The sequence below is a fragment of the Benincasa hispida genome, chromosome 5 (genome assembly GCF_027475165.1).
Source record: "Benincasa hispida cultivar pf3 chromosome 5, pf3_genome.v1.1, whole genome shotgun sequence".
Classification (NCBI taxonomy): Eukaryota; Viridiplantae; Streptophyta; class Magnoliopsida; order Cucurbitales; family Cucurbitaceae; genus Benincasa; species Benincasa hispida.
Genome location: NC_143482.1, coordinates 18,001,428 through 18,028,633, shown reverse-complemented (window position 1 = coordinate 18,028,633; position 27,206 = coordinate 18,001,428). Strand labels below are relative to the sequence as shown.

The following is a 27,206-nucleotide window of genomic DNA, read 5'->3' as shown; positions in this document are numbered from 1 at the left end:
ATTAAGAATCAATGGACCGGGATGATTAGCCTAAAAAACTGAAAAAAAAAAAAAAAAGAAAGCTATCTATTACAAAACCAACGAACCAACTGGTTCAAACAGGCGAACCGGGTCTTGAACCGTCCAGGTGAAGCAACGTTCCTTTAATCATATAGCAACTCCATGTGATCGTCTAGTGATGCTGAATGAGAATAAACGATCGTTTAGCATGGCTCGTATGCCTTTGAATATGCGATGAAGCATGAAGGTCACATGATTGTGCAGCGTACATCGTGTAACGCATGCCTAAATGATCGAGTAGACGACAACTATGCGGTGAAGCATGATCGTTTTAACGATTGTAGAGCAAGCATCGAGTATCGTATACCAAGTGATCGAGTAGCCAGGGACTATGTGATGAAGCATGCTGGCTGACTCAATCGTTTAGTGTGCGGGCCTACCATGCAACAAGAATTAAAACCTCAATGATCATTTACCTCAGCGTCTACACGATCGAGTAGCCAACGCAACACGACCAAGTAAACACTTTACCCGATTGTTCCGCATCAGCCATGCGATCGTTTAGCAAATACTGCACGATCGGGTAGAACTTTTCTACATGATTGCGTAGCCAAATTTAAATGATCGTTTTGCTTGGTTTACACGACGTGGCCAACTCTTGGTCTTCTTCTTCGATGAGAACGGCATCTTCATGCGCTGAAGCTTCTTCACGAACGACTCTTACAAACTAAAACAATTTGAATACAGACTCGATAGCATTATCAATATGCCCAAAAACCCAGAGGCCCATACACATGAACTAGAAATGTAAAGACAGCTTTAAATAATAGAGGCAACCATCCCGAAACATCAATCGATTCAAATCGAAAACTACATCTAATTTTTAAACACATTGCAAACTATAGAAAACCCACCAAGACCGTAAATGTAATTTGATGCATCAATGGAATTTGGACTATCAGAACAACCTGGCTCTGATACCAATTGAAGAAACTTTTATCAAAGAGACCAGTGAGTGGAAGCAAGATCGTCCCAAACCCCATTGTGATAGAACGTACACATTTACAATCAAACAGTAATAGTTATGCAAAAACTCTAAATTACAACATGCTTCAAAGGAAATAACTAAGGATCAAGAGAACTTACACTTGAAGAACTTTTCTTGTAACGACCCAGATTTGTACGCATACAGGAAATTAAATGTCAAATAATAAGCAGGACAAAATTTTATTTAAAGGGGTGGAAATTTAGAAGGAAAAAAATGAATAATTGGAAATTGGAAATTTATTGGATTAATTGGAAATTTATTCATTATCCAAAAAATAATGAATAAGGGAGCAGAATTGGGAGGATTAATTAGAAGTAGGACGCTAGCTAATTCAGGAGACAACGGGCAGTAGATAACTTTTTGTTTGGGCACTGCTCATTGGAAGAATTGGAGGTGAATTAATTGCCCATATACTCTTAAAATTTGAAAGAGTTAAAAAAAAGGAAGTGGAATCCACAAGCAGTGAAGGCAACCATGCGAGAAAACTAGCGAGATTGGAGAGAACATTGGAGAGAGCGAAAGTAAAGAGAGCGAGATTCTTAGCGAGACAGTAGGAAAGAGAGGGAGCAGGGGCGGGAGCGAGAGCGAGACCGAGAGCGGGAACAAGAGCGAGACCGAGAGCGGGAACAAGAGCGAGACCGAGAGCGAGAGCGGGAGCGAGAGCGAGACTGAGACCGAGACCAGCGAGAACGAGAGTGCGACAAGTGAGAGAGAGAGCGAGAGCGAAAGTCGCTAGAGTCAAACTAGCAAGAAAGTTGAAAAGAGTGAGATTCTGAGAACAAAGAGAGCGAGATTTGGACAGAAGCGTGGATTATGCGTTGAATTTTGCCACGATCTTATAGATTATACATAGGAAAACCCTAAAATTGAATACAAACAAAGAATGATGACGTAAGGGCAAACGTTAGCCAAGATTAGGTGTCTTATTGAGAGGAATCCTTAAATCCTAAGTAATTTTAAAGAAGCCACCTGTACGATGATTTGTCACACTGAGAAGAGCTCAAAACTACTATAAATAAGACCCTTTGCCTAAAGATTTAACCCATTATCAAACAAATCTCAGTAACAAAGAATCGTGTGAAAGAGTAAGTGTGAGTGAGAAAATTCTGTGAGGTTAAAAGAGAAAAGCTCGGGTAAGGTGCCCAAATTTCTGCCCAAATTTCCTTCTAGTTTAAAAAAGGAAAGTTCTACTGATCAAATCATAAAGAATAATAAGGAATAATTAGATTACAGTAAGTAGTTTATCTCGCCTTCTCTTTAAATGTTCTATGGTAGTGTACCTTTATTATGTTGTATGGTTATGTTAATTGTTATATTGCATTACATGTTTAGAACACGTTTCTCTACAAGGGACCCCATGCATTATGTTTGTTCACAATTACGTTAAAATCAAGTTTTAATTAGGTGTAAGTTATGCTTCCAGTCTAATCTTACGTTTATGTTAATAGTTGATGTTGGATGCGACTCTGGCCCTACTGACTGCATGACCCGCTAATCATCAGATGGGTTAGTTTCCGCTTAAGTCCTCATCTTCCTATCAGGACGGAGAAATTTATGCTTCTAGGGCTGGCAGGGCATGTATGGTTGCACCCCTCCAGGCCTAATCTTACGTTATGTTTATGCTAGGGACTAGCAAGGTATGTATGGTTGCACCCCTCTAGTCCAATATTACGTTTATGCTAATGGTTGATGTTGGATGCGACTCTGGCCCTACTGACTGCATGACCCGCTAATCATCAGATGGGTTAGTTTTCGCTTAGGTCCTCATCTTCCTATCAGGGCGGAGAGATTTATGTTGGAAGCATAACCGACCACCACATGTTATTATACGTTTTCGGTCCCAATCATATGTTTTCATGACATGTTGCTTGTGATTGTGCATTTGGTCACTACCCTACGTGAGAACTACTTACTGGGTATATTATATACTCATCCTATATTTTTACAGACTTTGTAGGTAAGGACACAGCGTAGATGGTAGAATTGGACGTCGCTCAAATGGCCAACCATCAAACTCACTATTGTAGGCACATGCATTTTGTACCACCACGCTAATGTTTTATGGATCCTGGTGTTTTGATAAATAAACTTTTTATATAGTTTTTCTATCTAATTAATAAAATTTAGATATGTTCTTTGAAATTTTAACCAAAACTCATCTCATGATAGAAAAGTCTAAGTATGCATGTCGTAGCGGTCGGATCATAATGTGTAAGGATCTGGTCATTACAATCTCGTTCCCTCCATTTAACAGCACGATCGTTCAAAATCACGAACATCACGCCTTCGCAATCTCCTCGAACAAGCACAAACAACACTCGACCCTTGAATAGGAAGCAGACACCACCAAAAGGCTACTCGTTATTCTCGATGTGAGAATCCATGAGTAGTGCTACTCGTTATTCTCGATGTGAGAATCCATGAGTTGTAGACTCTGTAGATTTGGTAGAGGGTAGGATAAATTTGACAGATCGTATAGATGGTCTAGTAAGTGGGAGATGACTATAGTCTATCGTATAAACCGTATACGCGATCGTTTAGGAAACAAGTGACTATCGCATAGAAAACTCATTGCATGATCGTGTATGCTCTCAAGATATTGTATAGCTAATTCTTTTGATTGTATGATTCTCAATCGCTTAATGATCGCCTTCTGTAAAAATGAAAACAATTTTCATTTTATCCATCAGTTACCATAACTGATCACAACTTCCCACTAAGTTGGTTATTGGGAGAAAAAACTGTAGCCAATTATCCCATAATTAATTTAGTTACAAATAAATAATATATTCATAACCTATAGTTTTAATATCACATTTCATGCAATATATAAAACATAGTACTTTTTCTCCCTTGTAGCATTTAATAATAATTCTTCCAATTAATGTATCTAATACATTAAGTAGATTATATCTCATGTAATTGATGCAATATAATTATATCATATATAATCAAATTTTCTCTTGTTAATTTGAACATTTCAAACTAACCCAAAAACTTATTCTCAACATGAATCCATTGAGCTACCAAGAGGACCTTATGGACCTGTAGTTTGATGCTCCAACGGTACGTGAATAATTGACTAAACTTTTTAATCACGATATCCACCATCCGTTAATTTTCGTACATTCCACTAAAGATCGACAGCTGTACTCTTCGCGCTACAGATATATTTCTCTGTCCATTGGATATAACTAATCAACAGTACGATGGCCCTTCATAATCGCTCGAAAGTACAGTCGGGCCAATTTACCGTCTTGTTCCTATAATTACATCTAACTCTTTAAGTACCACTGATTCCTCTAATGAACAATACCTATGATTAAATCCTTCTCGAGCCAAAAGAAGGTGTGACGCTACATTGTTCAAGTCCCGGAATTAGCCTTTAAGGCAGCAATTTATCTACTTATCCCTAAATCGAGGAAGGAGTGAATTCTGTCTTGTGTACCTGAGTTCCCAGCTCCTCAATCAGACAGATCCCCAAAGTGGTAAGTTTGAGTCGCCGATTTGGCCACTCACACCCATACAAATCAAAGGACCGCCCTCATAGGCAAGAGTTCCCAACTCACTCAGAATTAAGGTCATGTTACCTATGGTCGTCATAGTGAAATGAAAGTCTCTGTCATAAATGGCGTTATATAACGAGACTGAACATTTCGTGGTCTGGTCTTATATAAACTCTTTTGTATGAAGCATCCTCACTCGCATGTCTAATACATGAATGGTTAGAATCAGACTATTTATAGCACTTTACAATACTTGTAACATCTACAAAGCAGGCCACACTCGTAGTGTCAATAGGATAAGGTTTCCTTCCTTTATCCATATACTACAGACCATTTAGGTTATCACTTAAAGCACGATCCACTTGTATGTCATCACATACATGCTTAAGTTACAACAATAACTAGGTATCTTAGTTTATTGGTTTGTGGTTAATGCAACTAAAATATCTCATATTTCAAAGACAATAGTGAAGAAAATATCTCATATTATTGCATCACAAATGTTTGTTCATACACGTGTTTACAAACTACTATACCTTACGAGATTTAGGGCATCAACCCCAACAGACCTAACTTACTATTTTGATGTAATAACTCATGTACATAAGGTTTTGATTTCTATAAGTCCATAATCTATATGTTGTGGAAGTGATTTTGAAGACGCATCATTAAGAATATAAGTAAGTGTTAATAGGGCATTACCCCAAAAGGGGATTAACTTACAATTTCGCTTGTGCCTTCATTGACCTAATTAGTTCAAGAAGAATATATTTCTTCTTTCAGCTATCTCATTTTGTTGTGTTGTTATTAGAATAGTTAACCATCTTACTAATATCTTTTTGCTCATATAATTGTTTAAGTTGATTAGACAGATATTTACATCCTCAATCTATTCTAATTTTTTACATTGCTTGATATCTAGAAAATAATCAAATATTCTCATAAATATCATCAAATCAATTACTACAAAACTTACCAAATCTAAGCTTAAGAATAATACATTAGATGTGATATCAGTTTTTATTTCTCATTTTACGTAAACATATTTGATATACCATCTCTTTTTTTTTTTTTCTTATCTAAAACTTTTAAAAAAAAAAAAAGTTCCTAAAAATCAGGGTTGGCAAAAATTTCCACGGAGTCGTGTCCCTGCAAGTTCTCGCCCCGATCAGGGCAGAGAATCCCTAGTTTGATCGGAGATGGGATCAAACTAGGGGCACAAAACGAGTACCCGAATGGGGGACGGGACGGGGATGAGGAAGGTATCCCCGGCCCGTCCCCAACTTCGACCCCATCCCGAATATTTTTGTTATTATTTTTTAGTATATATATTTATATATGTGTGCAAAAACAATAGGTAAGCTATTGTTTTTATTATTCTTTTTCACGTTCTTTTTAATTTCATTTCTTAATATAATTAACTTTAACTTTTTATTAAATTGAAAATAAAAAATACTAAAATATTCTTTAATTCTTAATTTAAATAAATAAAATAATGATAATACTAACTTGCTATATAAATATTTTTTAATTTTAATAATACCGAAGTTTAGTTGATTTTAATAAAAGTAATTAAAAATATAAAATAAAAGATGTGAATTTTTTCCTACGGGGATCCGATCTCCAAACAGAGATTCTCCAATTACGATCCCGACTCTCCAAAACATAAAATGGGACGAGGACAGGGACTGAAATTACAAATCTCCACGAAAACGATAATGGAGAGTGTATGCCAGCTCCCATCGCCAAACCTACTTAAAAATTGGACAAAACTTTAAAAACAAAGTCGTTTATGTTTCTTTTTCGATTTTTACCCAAGTACCCCTCTTTTCTCTCTCTCCTATATTTTTGTATTCTTTATTTCTCATATCATAATTTTTCTTTCTGTCTTTTTTTATTTTTTTAATACTTTAATGTATTTTTCATTTTTATTCTCTTTTCGTTTCTCTCTCTCCCTCTATCCTTTTTATTTCATTAAATCTCTATTATTTTCTTTTAATTTTGGTACGATTTTAACTTTTTTGGATTAAATAAATTAATTAATAAAATATTTCATATTTACTACTCATTTTTTTAAAGAAACATTTATTACTCATTTTCAAATAAAAATGACTTTCTGTCTCATTTTTCATATTTACTAGCTTATATATATGATTGGCTAATGAAAAATACGTGCATTTTTTAACATTCAAATAAAAATAAAGTTTATCATTGAATTAAAAAAATATAGCCATACTCAAATTGTCTATCCTTAAATTAATATCTTATTACCAAGTCGGCACACACATCAATAGACAATAGCATATTGTGCAATGAATTAATGATTGTTGAAAATTTACATTGTTTTCGAACAATTAACAAATTAGTCTAATTGAACAAAATAAACCCAATGTAAGATGACATTATTTAAGGAGAATTTATCGGAGTTACAGATGAATTTTCAATTTGAAGAACAATAGCAGGATAAAATTTATAATTATTATTTCTTAAATTTTGCTTTCAGAAAATTGTGTTAATTACTATAAATTCTTTGTATTAATTTTATATTTGTTTTAATACATGTTATATTTTTATTATATTGCATACTGAATTTTGCTCAATTAAGAAATAAGTTACAATTATCAGACGCTTCCTTTTTTAAAGAATCCAAAAATAAAAACAGTTATTATATATGTTTTTTAATTCTAGTGATTTAAAACAAGATGGACGGAATGAATAAAAATAGGATATGATAAATAACAATGAAGAACATTACTGAATGATATTTTTAAAGACTGAAAAACAAAATTGAAGTTACAATTCGGTAACCATTCTATTTTTTGTTTTTGATTTTAAAAATTATCTTTATAAACACTATTTTCACCCTTTGATTTCTATATTTCGTCAACTAAAACATTCTTCTCATGTTTTCGAAAATCAAATCAAATTTTAAAAACTAAAAAAAAATAGTTTTGAAAACGAGAAACTTTCACGAATAGAAAAAAAAATGTCAAATTATTTACAGAAATAACGAAAAAAATTACTAATAGACATAATAGACTTCTATCAGCATCTATCAGTGATAGACTTCTATCAGCATCTATCAGTGATAGACTACTATCAGCATCTATCAGTGATAGACTACTATCAGCATCTATTACTGATAGACACTGATATATACCTCTATCAATCTCTATCGAAAAAGATTAAAATTTTACTATTTTGTGTAAATAGTTTCATTTATTTTTCTATTTTTGAAAATCTCCTTTTGAAAACTTGTTTTTGCTTTTAGATTTTGATATAATTTAATAGACATAATAGACTTCTATCAATATCTATCAGTGATAGACTTCTATCAGTGTCTATCACTAATAGACACTGATATACCTCTATCAATCTCTATTGAAGAAGATTAAAAATTTTGTTATTTTGTGTAAATAGTTTCATTTATTTTTCTATTTCTGAAGATCCCCTTTGAAAACTTGTTTTTGCTTTTAAATTTTGATAAATAATTCAAATGTTTCTATCACGAAAATGAAAAACGTGATAAAGAATTTAGAAGAAAAGAAGTATAAATTTAAAAAATGGAAAACTAAAAACAAAAGAGTTACTCAAACGAGATGAAATGATTATGTGAAATAATGTCATTTAATCATAGAATGCATTCCATGGGGTAGGTCGCATCAATTGAACATGTACACTTACATATGTTGCACTTTGTTCTTGTCAAGGAATCCACGACTTTTTTTAATCTTTATTTTATTTCATTTTATTGTTTAGAAGCATGACTTGTGATTTGGATGCATTATAAAAAGACCCAAATTTCATTTCTTCATCAATTATTGTCCCTTTATCTCATTTAAATACTTTCTTTCTCACCTTATCTAAAGGGGTTTAGATTACTTTCAAATGTCAGATCATATACATATATATAATTCCCTCTTTGAAATTTGATGAATATATTAAATAATGCAAACGGTAATGTTTATTCTTTCTTTAAAAAAAGGTTTATGTTCTTTTTTCAATGGAAGATGATCAAAATGATTCTTTAGTTATTTATAAGAATTGTTTTTAGAAAAATAAAAGTCTATTCAACTTATTATTATTTTTTTAGTTTAACAATATGTGGCAAAGAAAATTTGAACCTATGATATGAACCTGTGATATTTTGGTCGAGTGTTTAAATTTTATGTCAAATGAATTATGTTCATGTTCATTACGAGTGTTCGTGTGGCAAAGAAAATTTGAACCTATGTAAATAATTTATTTAAATATAGATATGATTTATAGTAAATGTTATATAGGAGAAAATGACTATGGTTTATATATTGCATGAGATATGATATTAAAACTATAGGTTATAAATATAATATTTATTTATAATTAAATCAATTATGAGATAATTGGTTTCGGTTTTTTCTCCTAATAACCAACTTAGTGGGAAGTTGTAATAAGTTATAGTAACTGATAGATAAAATAAAAATCGTTTTCATTTTTTCATTATCGAACAAGCATAACGAAAAAGCTATACGATAGCCTTGAGAGAGTAAACGATCATGCATTGAGTTTTTCTATACGATAGTCGCTCGCTACTAAACAATCGAGTATCCAAGTCTACACGATAGACTTCTGTCTTCTTCCACTTACTCGATCGTCTACATGATCATTCAATTCCTCCTTTCCTCTACCAAATCCATACAGAGTCCACAACTCCTAGATTCTCACATCAAGAATACCAAGATAGCCTCGTGGTAGTGTCTATTTGTTGTTCGAGGGTCGAGGGTCGAGTGTTACTTAAGCGTGTTTGAGGATTCTACAGTTCGTGTTGTTCATTGGTTTGTGTTCGTGCTATTGGACGCTGGACTGAGTTTGATCAAGAGATACAAGAAGAAAAGTTCATCAAGGGTATGTGCACCTCGAACTCTAGTATTTTCCTTTTGAGCACATTGTAATTTAAACTTTATGCATAACTGTTGTTGTAAGATTGTAAGTGTTGATGTTCTTTCACAATGGGGTTTGGAATGATCTGCTTCTACTCATTGATCTGTTTTAGTAAAATTTTGACTCTAACGCTCTATTGTACCTCTTAGATGTTTGATACCTATAAAATTATTAAATAAACATATAAAATCTAAGAGCAACCTCAAATTAAATAGAGTAAGATAGTACATTTTCGGTACTATTAGAATACAGCTTGACTAGATTTTCTAACTATCGAGTTTATTGTTGGAATGACTCTTAAAATGAAATTTCAGTATGAGTTAGGCCCTAAAGATTGAGATTTTTTGGTTAATGTGAAGCAATGAAAGTTTATTTCCTCGATACTTGGGCTTGATTCCGACGTAAATGATTCTACAAAGCCATGAAAAATTGATGTGATAATGTTTATGTGATTGACTTGTTGACTTGCCCTTTATAATGTGATTAATTATGTCCATTTTATGATTAAAAAAAAGCCACTTATATTAATTTAGCATACACATGGTTTTTGTTTATCATAAATTGTGATTTTATGTGATTTTATGTGGGATTTGCATGTATGTTACATAGAATTTTGAACTGATTGATAAACTTTTAGTATGGATTGGCACATGACACCGTTTTGCGTGGAATGACACTTGATAAAATCTTGGCCGAGTTTGGTCTCACTAGTTTTAAGGTTTTTTAACTCATGACTGCATGTGATTGTATATGTTGACCCCAGTAGATGGGTTACATGCCAAGTAATTTAAATACTCATCATTTTCTTAAAATGTTTTCATGTAAAGACGATAATGTATTAGACACATGACGAAGTGATCTATGATAAGGTCATGGGACTAGTGTCATCGCTTCTCATCAATTTCATGTTTTCAAGTTATTTAATGTTTTGACATATGACTTTGTGATAGATAGCAAATTTAAATTTTCAATGCTTCTTCTAATTAACATTTTTAAGAAATCTTGAACAAAAGTTTTGCTTTTAACTTTCATTAAATTGTTTTGATAATTATTGATAATTTATAAAAATATAAGTTATTGTAGTCTTTTACTTAGAATAATAAGAGTAAATAAGCAAAACATGCGTTGATTATACTAAGAATTCATGTTAAATAATATACTTGCGTTGAAGTACACTAAAAAATCTCTGTTGACCGCATATCATGAGTTAAATTGTGCCAAAGTGAATATTCTACAGTTGATCACAGGTTCTGTTCGCATGCGCCGAGCTTCTACCCAGTGAACAAATATTTGATCGCATGCTTCGGGATCTATGACCCACTGCCAGCGGATCTTTTACCATAGCTTCAAAATGTTGACCATGATAGCAGTGCTGACATTTTCACCTACCACGTCAGAGATGACGATTGATCAGAGTGGGTATCACAATGATTTTCAGTGCACGAATCTATAAATAGAGCCTTGACACCCATGAAGAAAGGGTCCAAGAGGCAAGATTTTACCTAAGAACACCCTTAGGCACGATACTTGCACCACGAGCAAAGAGTGAAATAGATTGTATTTTTTAGAACTTCCACTTCCAAACTTCACCCCGACTTTTCACTGGAACTTCACCAGAGCAAGAGTTTGAGAAGGCTTTCTCCACTCCATACTACCATTTTGTCACCAGCAACTTTGACATTACATTTGTTGGAAGCAAGAAATTGCCAAAAACTACCCTTTCCTTTACTCTCTTCTTGTCTTTTATTGTTGTATTCCATAGAGTATTCACTTTTGTAAACAACAAATCTATTTTGATCTATACATCATCATGTCTATTTCCATTATCTCCTCTCTCTACTATCATTTTTTTTCCATTTACCAGGAGTAACTAATCTCAACGGGGTAAGGGGGAGTTTAATGCAATGAGCTAAGTTGAGTCTTTAAGCATTAATCCTATTTGTTTAGTGCATGACTATTTAAATGCTTGTCTATGATCACTCATTGAGTTAAGTAGCTATAGCCAACTTCCCGAAGGGGTAAGTAGTTATGGATATCACTAAGCAATATAAGAAGTATTTATAGAATAGTAACAACCTCATGTTTAACGCAACATCATTCATGTGTCATAGAGATATGACAAATATGGCTGGCCACCAAGAGGTGTGCAATGAACGAATGTTATGAGCCTAGATTATCCTTGAAGCTAAACTTAGGAACTAAGCATAGACTTCCCCCAAATCCTGCTTCTCCATACATTTTTTTACACACATTAAAGTTGCTTGATAGTTCTCAAAAAGAGCTATAATTCCTAGCTTAATTTAGGCTCGCTAATAGATTTTATGTGTTAATTATCCTATTTTTTAGGTATCGAGCAACCAATAGGTAGAATTGACCATTTGAATGAGGTTAATTTAAAGTAATTTGAAGATAATTTGGGCATCTAAGATTCAAAGAAGGAGAAATGACCAAAATGCCCCTGATTGTAGTGTCGCAACCCTCGCTCAACACTTTAACGCAATGCTGCAAGGTAGTAGGCTCGTATACAGGGTAGAGTCGCAATGCTACCTTTAGTGCTGCAACGTTGCGAAGATTAACGGAACGCCAACGCATCTGTGCACGCTCGTCTGTTGCGAGCAGCATCATAGTAACATTGCAATACCACTCCAACGCTTGAGGGTTGGATCGATAAGAGTGTTGCAATGCTCTTCCTGTTGAAAGGTACCAATGTGCAACAGAAGAAACCAGGATCCATAAGCACTTTAATTCATTAATTTTGGCAGAAAAGAAAACATGCTTCAACAGAAAAAATGGGTTTCATGACATACCTTTGAAGAACTTCCTCTAAGCTACGATTCAGCTGCAAATCTCCACAGAATCTTGTTGTAGACCACCCCAAGATCTTCTCTACTATCCTCTGGAGCTCAAGATTGAATAGTGGAACTCAAAATAAGCTTGAATTAAGGGAATTTGGAGAAGCTCACAGCAGCAACCATGTAGAAGAACACCCTTCTTCTCTCAAATTTTTCTCAAAATTTCTGTTTGGTTGCTCTCTTCCAAAACACTCCAAAATCTTCTATATATTGCAAACATTCATGCAAAGAAGCTTGGTGCATGAGATGCACCCCATACTTAGAGTTAATGAAGAGTTAAAGTGGGTTGTTGCTGAGCTAGTTCATCAAGTAAATGGAAAAACAATTTTTCCAACTTTGTATTTTTCTTTTCTTTTTCAATTTTATCAAAATTGATTTCAAAAATCAATTTTATTTAATAAAACTGAAAATATTATTAATTTTACAAAATTAATTTTTCTTTAATAAAATTAATAAATAATTATTTAAACAATTTAAATAATTCTAATTAATTTAATATCAAATATTAAATTAATTTTTTAACACAATTCCATCTTCAAATATTTAAATCATATCTAAATATTATTTCTCCAAATTTATTTAATTCTAATTTAAACACTTCAAATTAATTTATCACGCTATTCTAGAGCTTATCCATTTACAAGCTAGTAAGAAACTTCGCGGACCTACAGATCATGGGCTCTAACAATCTGAGATTAATCGGTAAACTCATTAGCCCGATCTAACCCCTATTCGTTAACTAATGGGTGATTCCACTAAAGCCCATAGCTAAACTCCCTTCACTGTAGATATATTATGTCCACTCGATATAACCATGATTAGTAAATTAACCCTTCACAGGTTGCTCGTAATAACGGCTGTGTCAAATCTCTGTTTTACCCCCGAAATTACCTCTTGTTCCTTAAGTTCCACTGATCATTTAATGAATAATTGATTTGTGATCCAATCAACAAATCGAATCTCTCTCAGGCCAATGAAAGGGTGAGGTCTCTTGTTCAAGACCCAGAATCAGCACTTGAAGGGAACAACCTCTCTACTAACCCTGATCGGGTAGGAGTGAATTCTCTCTTGCACCTTATGTTCCCAGCTATTCATTCGATCTTATCCCCAAAATGGTAAGCTTATTGAGCAGAGGTAATTTATCTACTCTCACCGTTTGCAGATCAAAGGATAATCCCAAATAAACAGGAGTTCATAGTTAGCTCAGGATTAAGGTTAAGTTACCTAGGTCATCGCTTTCAAATAGTCAATCTTAAATAGTAAACAACGTTATAAAGTAAGAGTGACAGGTTTCGTGATCCGATCTTGCACAAAACTCATTTACACAGGACACCCCCACTCCTCATGTCTCAACATGCACGAATTAGGATCACTTCGTATGTAGCACTTTACAACTCTTTGTAACAACTACAGAGTAGGCCGCATCCAATAGTGTTACCAGAATAAGGTACCCAATCTTATTCATATACTATAGATCATTTTGACTATTTACTCGAACCTGATCCACTTGTATGTCTCCATATAAAGTTCAAGTACACATATAATAGTCAAGGGACTTAGGTTTATTGGATTTCTAAAATAATATATTCAACAACAACTTTATCGAATTCTCAGAATAAGTTCTAATGTTTACAAACCATGAGTTTTAGGACATAAAACCCAACACTTCCTAGCATTGCAATGTTACGACTACTTGTATAAATTTGTTCTTTCCAAATTAGATAAGGAGGGCGAAGAGTTAGGTCGTTTTAGAGAGCATGTTGCTTGGTTTTGGTCATTTCAAGCCAAAACTCATGAGATTTCTTTTCATTTTGAGTTGTATTTGTAAATCTTGGTATAGTGAGTCAAATTCGATGAACGATTGAAGGCCATGACTTCGGTTTTTTAGGTTTCTAAAGATTTTCTTGAATTCTTTGATATTTCTTATGAAATTTTTATTAGATATTTCTGTTTCTTTGTGATTTCCTTTCTTTAAATTAATTTCTAATACAATCATATAGGATTGATGAACTAACGACACGATTTCTTGTATGTTTTTCTTTGCTATGTGTGTTTTTTATGTCCGTAATTGCATTGAAAGCATACTTAGTTTAGTAGCAATAGGTTTTAATTTGGTTTATGGCATGATGTCTAGGTTATCTAGAATTACCAAATTGATAAAAAAACCTAAAGATTGGAAATGCATTAGGATAGCCTTTCTTGCTTAATGTCTTAATCAATCCAAGATCGTAATGCAATATTTTCATAATTAATCGATGATTAGATTCATAGAAAAACCTACGATCTCTAACCCGACGAAGGTAATCTTGTGTTCGATCTCTCTCTTTCTCAGTCTATCTTACTTTTCTGCATTTTTATTTCCGCATTTAGTTTTCCTGTCAATCAAACAATAAAACACCGTTTTTATTGCTTTCCATAGTCAAATTTAGCTTAAGAGAAGATTAAATCCTGGCCTTCCTATAGTTCAACCCCGTACTTGCTGCTTATGTTACTTGTTAGTATAAGAAGTAGGTTTCGATGATTTATAAATATTTTTGTTTCGATTTGGAGTTGAATCATTAACTATTTCTTAAGCCTAATCGAATGTAAGGACAACCCATCCAACTCCGTAATGAAAATCAACATGTCGTTAATCCCTAAATTAACTAAGCTTGTTACAAAGGCAATTTACATAGTTAATTTCATTATGTTCTTGGATTAATTATGATATTAAGCAAGAATGGCCAATTCTATCCTAATGCACTTCCAATCCTTAGGTTTTGTTATCAATTAGATGATCCTAGATAGCCTAGACATCATGCCATAAATCAAACTAAAACCTATTGATACTAATTAAACATGCTTTCAATGTAGTTACAGACACCAAAAACATGCATAGCAAAGACAAACATATAGGAAATAAAGTCGTCAATTCATCAATTCTATATGCTTGTGCTAGAAATTGAACCAAATAATAGAAATTATAAAGAAACAGAAACATCCAATAAAAAATCCATAAGAAATCTCAAAGAGTCCAAGAAAATCCCTACAAACCTCAAAAACTAATGTCATGGCCTTCAATCGTTCATCAAATCTGACTCATGATGTCAAGATTTACAAATACAACTCAAAAGGAAAGGAAATCTCATGAATTTTGGCCTAGAATGATTAAAATCGAGCAACATGCTCTCTAAGACGACCTAACTCTCCTCTCTCTTTTCGAAATTCAGAAAGAAAATATTTATAATATGATCGCAGCATTGCAACGCTCTTGTTGATCCAGTCCTCAAGCGTTGGGCATGCGTTGCAATGATGCTTGACATTTCGTTAATCATCGCAGCATTGCAATGCCAAGGGTAGCGCTGTCGCTGCCCTGCATCCTCAGCTTCTTCAATTCAGCGTTGCGCGGGCATTAGAGCTATGCATGTATGAAAGTTGCGACACTCTAATCAGGAGCAGTATGGTCATTTCCTCTCCTTTGAAGCCTGAATCCTCAAATTATCTCCAAATTGCTTCAAATTAACCCTATTTCTCATCCATTAGTCAATCCTACCTCTTGGTTGCTCGATACCTATAAAATAGGATATTTAACATGTAAAATCCATTAACGAGCCTAAATTAAGTTAGGAATTATAACTCTTTTTTAGAGTTATCAGCTATCAAGGAGGCTCTCAGTAGTCTTTTTTTAAGAGGAGGATTGTTGGTAATGCGACCTAAGTCCCATATTGGCAGATAATTAAGGAAAAGATTATGGGTACATAAAGCCTTTTGATAATTGGGAAAAAAAAAAAACCATGAGAGTTTAACATGAACCGGATAATATCATACCTTTGTGGAGTTATTTGGAGGATTCTTGTCCATGACAAACAACCATCAATCTGTTCTTTGAGCAAACAAGTCAACAAGAATTCAAAAGAGAGTTTGGTTCTTGAAAGAAGTTGTATATGGGAGTAGAGTGTCGAATAACCCCATGCAAGTGACAACCACTCTTTCTAAGAACAATGTTCTGTCGTGCATCTCAACCTAGATAACGTAGTTTGTAGCCCTATTTTACCGATTGATAATTTTATTGTTATTGGTTTAGTTTAGTATTTTTTTAGTTATTTTTTTTTTTTACAATATGTAGAGTGAGAAAATCAAACTTCTGATTTCGAGATTAATAGTGCAAATACTATACCAATTGAACGATGCTTATTTTAGTATTACTTGATTCTGTTGGTTAACAACATCCTACTCTTTCGGTTTTATTATAGTATTTCTTACTTTGATGAGCCTAAGGGCTTTTCCTGCAATTTGCAATTTTCAGTGTTAATGAATGTGACATTAAAATAGAAACAAGGTTAGCCAGAAAACATGCAAAGAAAAGTAATATTAACAAACATTTCACATCTGTTTCAGTTGCAATAAATAATAATCACTATAACAATGTAGATTTACATTCAAAGTAATCTTCCTCCAAATATCATATTCACAAACACTTAAACCCTACACACACCAATAAATCAAAACATAAACAACAGTTTTCGTTCCATCACACACACAACACATCTAATTAACACCCAAATGAGATGAACTGATGAAGATTTGTATTTTTCAATACACAATAATCAGTGTTCGGGCACGAGACATTCAACTCGAGAAGCACCCGAGAAGCTTCTTCGGGGCGGTACCAGTGGCACGGTACTTTGCAGCCATCTCCTCTGCCTTGAGAAGATCTTCTCCGCGCTTGGCTTCGATCATCGCCCTCTTCTCCTCTGCTGCTTTGTGAAGCAGAGCAATTTTGTTCTTCATTTTCTCAATGTACTCAGCCTTCTTCTTCTCCAAACTTTCCTGCTCAAAATTGTGTTTAATTACTGTCAAAAGAAAATCACTCCAAGACTACAAATCAACCATGCCTATAATGTTATAAAAGAGGGGGGAAAAAAAGACTTTTTACTTTGTAGGGTAATCAAAAAGCACAAAACAGTATGAAAGCAAAGAAATACAAGTAACTAAGGATCCCTATAATATTTTTGTATTTAGCTAAAAATTCAAATCATTCCTTCAGAATTATGCCAACTATTGTAAGGAAATTGGGAAAAAATAAACGGAACTTCAAAAACAAAATCAAATAGTTATCAAATTTTACCTAAAATATAGTTTTAAAATTTGACAAAGAATTCAATGTTTCTATAAAACTGATGAAAATCATAGTAAGATAACTGAAATGTAACAAACATAGATTTCAAAACAAGAAAACTAAAACCAAAATCATTAAGGCCCCATTTGCTAACCATTTGGTTTTTTGTTTTTGTTTTGAAAAATTAAACTTATTTCATCTATATTTCTTACAATGATTTGCATTTTTGTAAGTACAATAGTTGAATTCTTAGCCAAATTCCAAACAAAAACAACTTTTTTAGTTCTCAAAATTTGACTTGGTTCTTTAAACCATTGATGAAAAGTAGATAACAAAAAAAGAAACTTGGAGATGGAAATAATGTCTATAGACTTTATTTTCAATAACAAAAACTAAAAACAAAATGGTTACCAAACAGGGTCTAAACAAAACTTGATATCAATATTCCTTCTTGAAATGATGATTAGGAAATAGAAGCATACTTAGATTTATGTTGAATATAAAGGGCTCATGATAAAGGTGTTAATGGAATATTTGATACCTCAATCTTCTTCAACTCAGCTTCTACAGAAGCTTTTCTGCTATTCTCCCATGCCACAACAGAAGATAACTTTTTGTGAGCTCTGCAAAAGGAGATTCAGTTTCCAAAAAACAAATTAAACAAAAGTTACTTTCACCACTTGAAGTAAGAACTTTATATAAAAAAAACACAAGTAGTTTTCTTCCTTTTTCTTTTTTCCATTTTGGTTTTCAAAGTTCTATGTGGGTTGGAGAGAGTTGAACCATTGGTCAATAATTTTAAACCATCATAAGAAGCCCTGCCCTGTGTGTTTTATATGCAAAACTTTCAAAGTTAAAATCAGAGTAATCTAAAGATTCTTATTCTACTTGTGACTTAGGCTCGGTTTTCGGTAATAATTTTGGGTGTATTTAGTTTAACTTTTTAAGTGTTTGTGTTTCACAACCACATAGAATAGTTTTTGAAATACTTTCAAGGTTTATTTTAAACAATTTTTATAAAAAAGAGTTTAAATAAAATTGACTATTTTTTTCTCTAATCAATCCAAACACATCCTTTGTTATTAGTTTTCTATTTTTTGAAATTTAGGCTTGGCTTCTCCTAAATTTCATTTCATACTATAGTATAGTTTTCACATTTTTTCGAAGAAATCCTTAAATTCTTAGTTACATTCTAAAAAAAAACTACTTTTTTTTAGTTTTCAAAAGTTATCGTCGTTTTTTAAAATATTAGGAAGTAGATAATAAAACAAAAGAATTTATAAAGAGTAGAATTTACATATTTAATTTTTTAAAAATCAAATATTTATCAAATAAAATCGTAATAAAGTTTTAATTTTTCTACTTTACCTCCCCTATTTTAAAAATTAAAATATTATATACATATGAAAAGTTAAATTGAAAAATATTGGCCTCAGCATAAAGAAAGAAGGTGAAGGAAGAATCTTACTTGTTCTCTGCCTTAGACTTTTCACTTTCTTCCCAAGCTTTAATCAGTGACAACCTCTTCTCTGTTGCAACTTTTGCTAACACAGCATCTGAACAAATCAAATCATATTCAAACTCACTCTTTCATTCAATTAAATTGTTTTTAAATTTCATCAAATCCTGTTTTATTTCAACTCCACCTCTCTCTTTCCAAACTACTCTGTTTCTCTTTCTCTTAATTTAATCTAAATTTTACACACACATATATATACAATAATTACTAAGACCCGTTTGATGATAATTTGCACCCCATTTGGTAGCTATTTTGTTTTTTATTTTTATTCTTGAAAATTAAGCTTATGGATACTACTTTTACTTCTTATTTTGGCTAAGAATTCAACCATTGTACTTCAAAAAGATACAAATCATTGTAATAAATGTGGATGAAATACGCTTAAATTTCAAAAACAAAAACCAAATGATTATCAAATAGGACCTTAGTTTTTTAAGCTTTTGTTTTTGAAATTTAAATCTATAAACACTACTTTCACCTCTAATTTTTTTTTAAAAAAATTATTTTTATGTTTAAAATTTAGCTAAAAATTTATGCAAATCATGAATGAAAAGGAAATAGACTTAATTTTAAAAAACAAAAAATACGACAGGGTTAGCAAAAGGGCCTTAAGATGTCAGAAGTAAACAAAAAAAAAAAAAAAAACAATTACTATTAATAGACAATAGTCTACAAAAAAAAAATCATTAAAAATGATCGTCCAATTTTAGTTTTATACATTTAAAGATTCTGTTTTAGTCTAAAACATTTCTTTTAATTATTGACTGTCAAATTTTTAAATATTCCAAAAGATTTATGTCACAATATCAAATTAAGATATAATCTCAAGAACGAAATTCAAAAATGGAATAAGCATAGTCAAATGATAAGAACTAAATTTTAATTATAAATTATAAACATTAGAATTGCAATTTAACCTATCAAATTTCAGCAAATAATAAAAATAAAATATAAATAAAAAATGAAAATTAAAGAGAGGGTTTTTGTAATGAAAACCTCTGTTCACGGAGCCCTCGGTACTTTTGGGCTCAGCAGCTTCTGGAACCTCTGCAGAAAACAATAAGATATTAATTAACTTAAAAAACAAAAAAAAAAAACGATCATTCGAAAAATTATTTATCTATTTTCTCGTAATTTCGAAACGGAAAAAACTAAAAAAAGAAAAAAGAAAAAAGAAAAAATCCATTTCACAATTAAATTGAATCAAATTTCTTCAGAATCGAGGGTAGAGCCTCAAATATATATATTTATATATTTAATTTTTCCATTTTCCCGTTTTTTTCCCCACCAACCAGACGGACTCAAAAGAAAATTCTGAGCTGAAAAATATTAATAAAAACATATATTTTTTAAATGAATAAAATAGAGATGAAAGAAAAGGGGGTTTGAGGGTTGTGAATATTTACTTTCAACGAGAACGAGAGCTTTGGAATCATCAGGTTTTTCGTCAGCCGGCGGTGGGGGTGGTGGAATGACGCTTTTCTCCTCGGCGACGTCTTTGGGGAGTTCTTGGGGCGGCGGCGGCGGCGGTGGAGTAGGATCGGACGGCGGCGGTGATTCGATTTTCTTGGATTCTTCAGCCATGGGGATTGGAGACGGAATCTGAGAGATGGAAGTGAAAAATAAAATGGAGTTTTTTTTTTTTTTTGCTTTTTCCAAATGGGAAGGGACAAAAAAAGAGAGATTGAGAAAGAGAGTGGTTAGATTTAGAATAATAATATAGTTGGGAGAAGGGGAAATCCAAAAGGGTAACTGTGTAACTGTGGCTGTTCCTTAAATAATAAATTATTATTATTATTAAATAAATAAATACTATGTGGGTGCTTTGGAAACTGAGCTGGATGATGGTTACATATGACTTAATGTGAGTTGGCATGGTATGCCAATACTCCAAACATCCCAAACACTCATCAAACTTTATTGATTTTTATGTTTTTTTTTCCAAAAAGAAAAATATATTACATAATTCGGATTTTTAAATATAGAAAAATAAAGAAAATTATTTATATAAAATAAAAAATTTTAATCTTCTTTCATATACGCTAATAGAAGTCTATCGATATCTATTAGTGATAGAAACTTATTGATACTACCAGTGATCAAAACCGATACAAGTCTGTCACTGATAGATGCGGATAGAAGTTTATCAGTATTTTTTTTTGCTATTTTTAAATAATTTTGACATTTTTTCTATTTATAAAAATTTTTCTTATGTATCTCTATTTTTTATATTTTATAGTGTGTTTGAAATAAATTATGATTTGTTTTTTAGATATAATAGGAAAAATTACTTTTTTAGTCTTCAAATTTTTTAAAATATGTTTATTTGGTTCTTAAATTTTAAAAATGTACTTTTTTAGTCTTCGAATTTTTTAAAATATGTTTAAAAAATCCATGCAAATTTTTTTTACTAAATCGAGTTAAGAAAAGGGAAAAAATGGTAATGGTAAAGGGTAGAAGGTAATTAACATATTTCATTTATTAGAGGTGATCCTTATATTTTTAATGGTAATGTTTATGAATATATCCATACAAATAAGATAAGCTCATCAAGACATAGTTAAATTAAGTAAGAAATATATTTTCGATCAAAAAATTAAGGATTTATTTGGTATGCTATATGAAAGTATAAATTTGTCAATAGAGGATTTAATTTAATAAAGACAATATTATATTCCATGGTTTCAAACGTATTTGGTAGCAGATCCAGAATTAAATTTCAATTTAAGACTATTATTCAAAATGTGTTTGATAATATATTTATAAATCTTAAGGTTAATTATAATTACTTACTGAATATTAGGTTAAATATAAACTATTACTAATTCATTTATGAACTTGTTTTAGGTTAAAAAAGTAGTATGATTTTTATTTGGGGCCTTTTTAAATATAAGAAAATACTTGCACTTTATAACAAAAAGTTTTACTTGTACTTTTTACTATAAAGTCTAAATATTTTTCGGATTTTTCTACTTGTAAGAATTTTCTTATTATTTTGTAATATCATTTAATATATAATGTATAACATATTTTAACAAAAATAATTGAGTTTATAACATAAAATATTATATTTTTTTAATATTTTTTTTATCCTTTTTAATATAGTTATGTATTTTAAAATATCCAATTCAAAATTTGGATATACGGAAGATACCACTTTTTTTTTTAAGACTTTGCATTTTTGGATACAGAATTTGAAAGATAATTTTTAAAAATAAAATTCAGATTACTTATCAAACACATATTTATTGAAATCAATGAATTTTAAAATATAAAACTAAATGAGACTTATCTATCAAACAAGCCCAATTATTTGAAAACCTCTGCACTACTTATTATTAAACTAAAAAAAATCAAATAATAAAAACAAGAAATAGAATGGTTCGGCCCTACCAAATGTTGTTACTCTGTCTCTTATATATTGATTGATTGATTTTCCTCCAACAAATGATATTTGTTTTGCTGTACATCCAAAGAAGGTTCTTAATTCCATATTAAATATTAGGTTAGAATAACATTGGAATATTTATATTGTACATAAGAGTGAGAAGTTTTGTTTCACATGGATAATCTTTTAATTGTCTAGAGCGTATAAATATCAAGGTATTCTATATGAAAATCCAAAATGAGTTGATGATGGGAGTATAACTCTTTCATCACACGTGCGTAGTTGCCATTTGTCTGGATATGTTTGGGTAATTGCACTTGTGCAAAAAACATTTCAATTTTTATTACGTATCCTTTTATTTTTGTTTAATATTGTTGACTTTTCCGATGGAATTCTATCCGTTGAAGTTTTTATCCGTTATTGGTCCATTGGAATTATGACCATTGATTTATGTCTGTTAACTGACCATTGAGGTCCATTTCCAGCCGTTCCGTTTTGTCCATTGGTGTCCTCCTTTCCTCTTCCTTCTCCACTTCATTTTTATTGTTCTAAGCAACCTTCTCTTCAATTCTAGTCTTTTTTCCGGCGAGTGCACACCTGAATTTGGAGGTTGCGTTAACATTGGGGAGCAACCAGCTTAAGCGATTAGCACCGAGGTCGCACCGTATTTGCTTTCAGGATAGTGGTTCTTCCATGGCACAACAACATTTGTGATATCTGATTCAACACTCTAGCACTTCTATTTTAGTCTAGATTGATATTTAACTTATATATTACTTCTTTTTTAATTAAATAATTATTGGATGCGGATGTAACTATATACTTTTAGGATGATAACTAATGCTTTTATTTATTAAGCTATGATCGAATTGTCATATATTATTTAATTTATTATTATTGTTGTTGTTATTTAACAATAGAATGGGTTAAGAATTTAAGTAAATGGTCGAAGTGAAATTAACTCAATGTAATTGACATGATCTTCCTTCCTAGAGATTCGGGAGTTCAATCCTTGTTATTCTATTGATAAAAAAATAAAGAATTTTATTAAATAACTTATGTTGTATTATGGTTCTAATTTTTATCTCATATGAAAATAGTTAAAATAAATAAACGTAGGTAAGATCGAAAATTTATTCTTTATATTTGTTGTTTTGTATTTATTTGGTCTTCAAACATTCAAAATTACAAATTTAATCTTTGAACACTCGGATTTTTAAAAAATTTACAAATCTACTCAACACGAAACTAAAAATTGTAGATTCCACTATAGATAAAATTCATATTTATATATAATAAATCAATTAATTTAGATTCCACTATAGATAAAATTCATATTTATATATAATAAATCAATTAATTTTTACAAATTTAAAATTTTTTAAGGATTTATTAGGTAAAAAAAAATTAGGAACCTATTAACTCCTTTTAAAGTCTAACAAACTTGAATAAATTGATATATTAAGCATAAATATAATTATTTCCATTTCCATTTTATTTATTAAAATAAATTTAAAGCTTTTTTGGTTGAACATCTATTATTTCCTATTGAGAGTAAGATACTGTATAATCATACATATTTTAATTTAATCAGTAAGCAATAATATTTTTTTCCAGATGTAACGAATTATAAATTTAATTTGAATTCATCCATATTCTATATTTGGAGATTCTGTTCCCACTTCGTCATAGTTTATGAATGGTATCGGTACAATCAAGAACGGCTCTACCTTCTTGAAATTTTTCATTATTGAAAATTAATGCTCATTTAACGTCAAATTCATTATTAAACTCGAAATTAATTAATTAGATAAGAACGTTTTCAAATTTAATTAATGCAAACATTTAATGATACTCTTTCATATGCAAAAGTCTTTTGTACAACTTCCAAAATCATTAAGCGCTATGAATCCCTTTTTGTAAATATAATTCTACACTTGTTAATATAATATTTGAAGTACGTTTGAAATATTTTTTCTTTTGAACAAAAAATGTGTTTTAAATAAATTTGTTTTTCTTATATCCGTTTGAACCCGAAGGAACATGAATCAGTCATAGACATGAACTAAAGGAACATGAATCAGTCCTAGACATGAACCCGAAGGAACATGAATCAGTCATAATGTGTACATCTGTCCAGATAAGAAAAACTAACAGGAACCCTATAAATTAGAATGCATCAGCTTCGTATAACTCCTGTGTTATATTTTACAGTCGTTTATCTTAGGGGTAAAACGGTACAGTTATCATCAACAAAATAGTCCAATCCAGTTAGTCAATGCCATTAAGTCTATGTAGTTGAATCAGTCATAAATTATCAATCTAAACAATCTAGAATAATCAGTCAAATCAATCTGAGCAGTCTCAAGAAACAGTCCAAGTATTCTTAAGTAAACAGTCCAAGTGGTAGGGACGACTGGTTCGCAGAAAGACACTCACTTCAAGTTTTAGTCAATATGAGCTTAAACAACCTTAACTTTTATTTGCCCAAAAGGTCACTAACCAAGTCCTAAGTGATAAACCAAAAATTAGGATTTTCAAAATAAGGCCAAAATTTTCAATCACCCAATTTACTTCATCCATTAAGGCTAAATATTTACAGTTTCAAGGTCCAATTACTTACCCAAATTGTATCGAAATTGATCTTAAATTTGGTGAACAACACCTCAAAATCCTTCGATTCTTGAATCAAACCCTATACCAAAAATCAAAATTAATCCTATCATTTAGGACACAATTGCTTAGGCTAGTGGCCGGTAGTGAGAGTCTTGCATGAGGGTCTTGCATGAGAGGGGTTTTCGAGAGCGAGAGAGAAGAGGAATTTTTCAGTTTTACAGATTCTATTCAGTAGCGATTACAGACAAACCAGAGCTTCAAACAACAATCCAACTATTAACAATGAAACTCTATATGTCCCAAACAGACCAACCAAATTTCAACACGATCCAAGATTCAAACTTTGGAAATCAACAATTTTATGGAAGTTGTCGATGAAAAATCAAATTGTTTTCTCCTTGATTTTCTGCCTCTTTTCATTCTTCATTAATTTTTTAAAAATAAATCTCAATTCTTTCATTTTTTTTTCAAATTTTAAAAAGATAAATAAAATATTTTATTACAATATCTCCAAAATCTCCAAAGATTCTATTAAATTAATAAATCAATTAACTTCTCAAATTATCTTAATTTAAGCTTAAAAAAAAAGTTAAATGACATAAAATCCATCAATTTGATACAAATTAAATTCTTTCAAATATTTAAATCAATTTAAAACCATATAAAATTAATTATCTCCTTAATTGATTTAAGTTGGCTCCAAGATTCAAAATCAAAGGGAGGCAAAATTCAATATTTTCAAGATAATTAGTTCAAATTCTAATCAATTAAATTCAATTTAGCCAATAAAAGCTTTTCAATTATTTCAATTTAATATGAAAGGAAAATTAAAACTCAATAATTTTAGATAACTAACTTGAATTTTCCAGAAATTCGGGATGTTAATTCTTTCTTCCTTAAGAAACTTTTGCCCTCGACAGTTTAAGTCCTTAAAGGCTCGTGATACTTAGTTCTTGTCTCATCCTCATGTTTCCAAATTCCTTCTTCAAATCGATAATTCTGCCAAAGAACTTCTAACTCACACTATCTCCAAGTTTCAAAAAGTCTTCACCACTCTAGCAAGAATTTTCCCTAGATTGCCCCTCGTAACTCATGTTCTCATTCAAATGCAAGTGCTCATAGTTCAACATGTGAGACTGATTTTTCATATACCTCCTTAATGTACAAAACTTCTACCTAAGACAAGCATTAGGCATATGAAAATTGCCTTTTTATTCATGTATCTATGACTTGACTACTTCAACTCTCGTATCACTTGTATTTTGCTTGGAGCTAAAATACTTTCACCTTTAAAGTCAAATTAATGGCATCATTTGTTTCTCCTTCTAATTTTGTGCCCAAAATCACGATCACCTAAACCTTGATAACACCAGCAATGGCATACCTTTTAACTAATAAAGCCTCATTATTTCATGTCAATAGTGTTGGGGTTGATGCCCTAAATCTCGTAGGGTCCTGTAGTTTGTAAACACCTTTATGAACAAACGCTTGTGATGTAATAATATGAGATATTTTCTTCACTGTTGTCTATGAAATATGAGATATTTTAGTTGCATTTACCACAAATCAATAAACTAAGATCTCTGGTTATCGTTGTAACTTAAGCATGTACGTGGCGACATACAAATGGATCATGCCTTAAGAGATAAACTAAATGGTCTATAGTATATGGATAAATGAGGGAAACCTTATCCTGGTGACACTACGATACGACCTGCTTTATAGATGTTACAAGTGTTGTAAAGTGCTATAGATTGTTTGATCCTGATCATTCATGTGGAGACATGCGAGCGGGGATGTCTTATATAAAGGAGTTTGTATAAGACCGGAGCACGAAGTGTTTAGTCTCGTTATATAACGCCATTCATGACAGAGACTTTCATTTCACTAGGATGACCACAGGTAACATGACCTTAATCCTGAGTGAGTTGGAAACTCTTGCCTATGAAGGCAGTCCTTTGATTTGCATGGGTGCCAGTGGCCAGATTTCCAACTCAAACCTACCACTTTGGGGATTCGTCTGATATGGGAGTTGGGAACTCAGCTACATAAGATGGAATTCACTCATTGCACAAAGTAGGAGTAAGAAGATAGATTGATCCCGTAAAGGCTGATTTCGGGACTTAAACGATGTGGCGCCACACACTTTCTCATAGCTCGCGAGGTGTTCACTCATAGTAGGACTATGATGTATTGTTCATTAGAGGAATCAGTGGTACTTAAGAAGTTAGATATAACTACAGGAGAAAAATGGTAAAT

The 27,206-nt window shown here is 31.6% G+C and overlaps 1 protein-coding gene across 1 annotated transcript; it reads right to left on the bottom strand.

Annotated features, from left to right (window-relative positions):
* Window positions 1-16,676: 16,676 nt before the first annotated feature.
* Window positions 16,677-20,835, bottom strand: LOC120078626 (remorin-like). Its single transcript, XM_090314207.1, has 5 exons — window positions 20,350-20,835; window positions 19,940-19,990; window positions 18,893-18,980; window positions 17,966-18,047; window positions 16,677-17,135 (listed from the first exon to the last, which is right to left on the bottom strand). Exons 1-5 carry the CDS (start codon window positions 20,525-20,527, stop codon window positions 16,935-16,937), a joined length of 600 nt encoding a protein of 199 aa, XP_090170333.1. The 5' UTR covers window positions 20,528-20,835; the 3' UTR covers window positions 16,677-16,934.
* Between the last annotated feature and the right edge of the window lie 6,371 nt (window positions 20,836-27,206).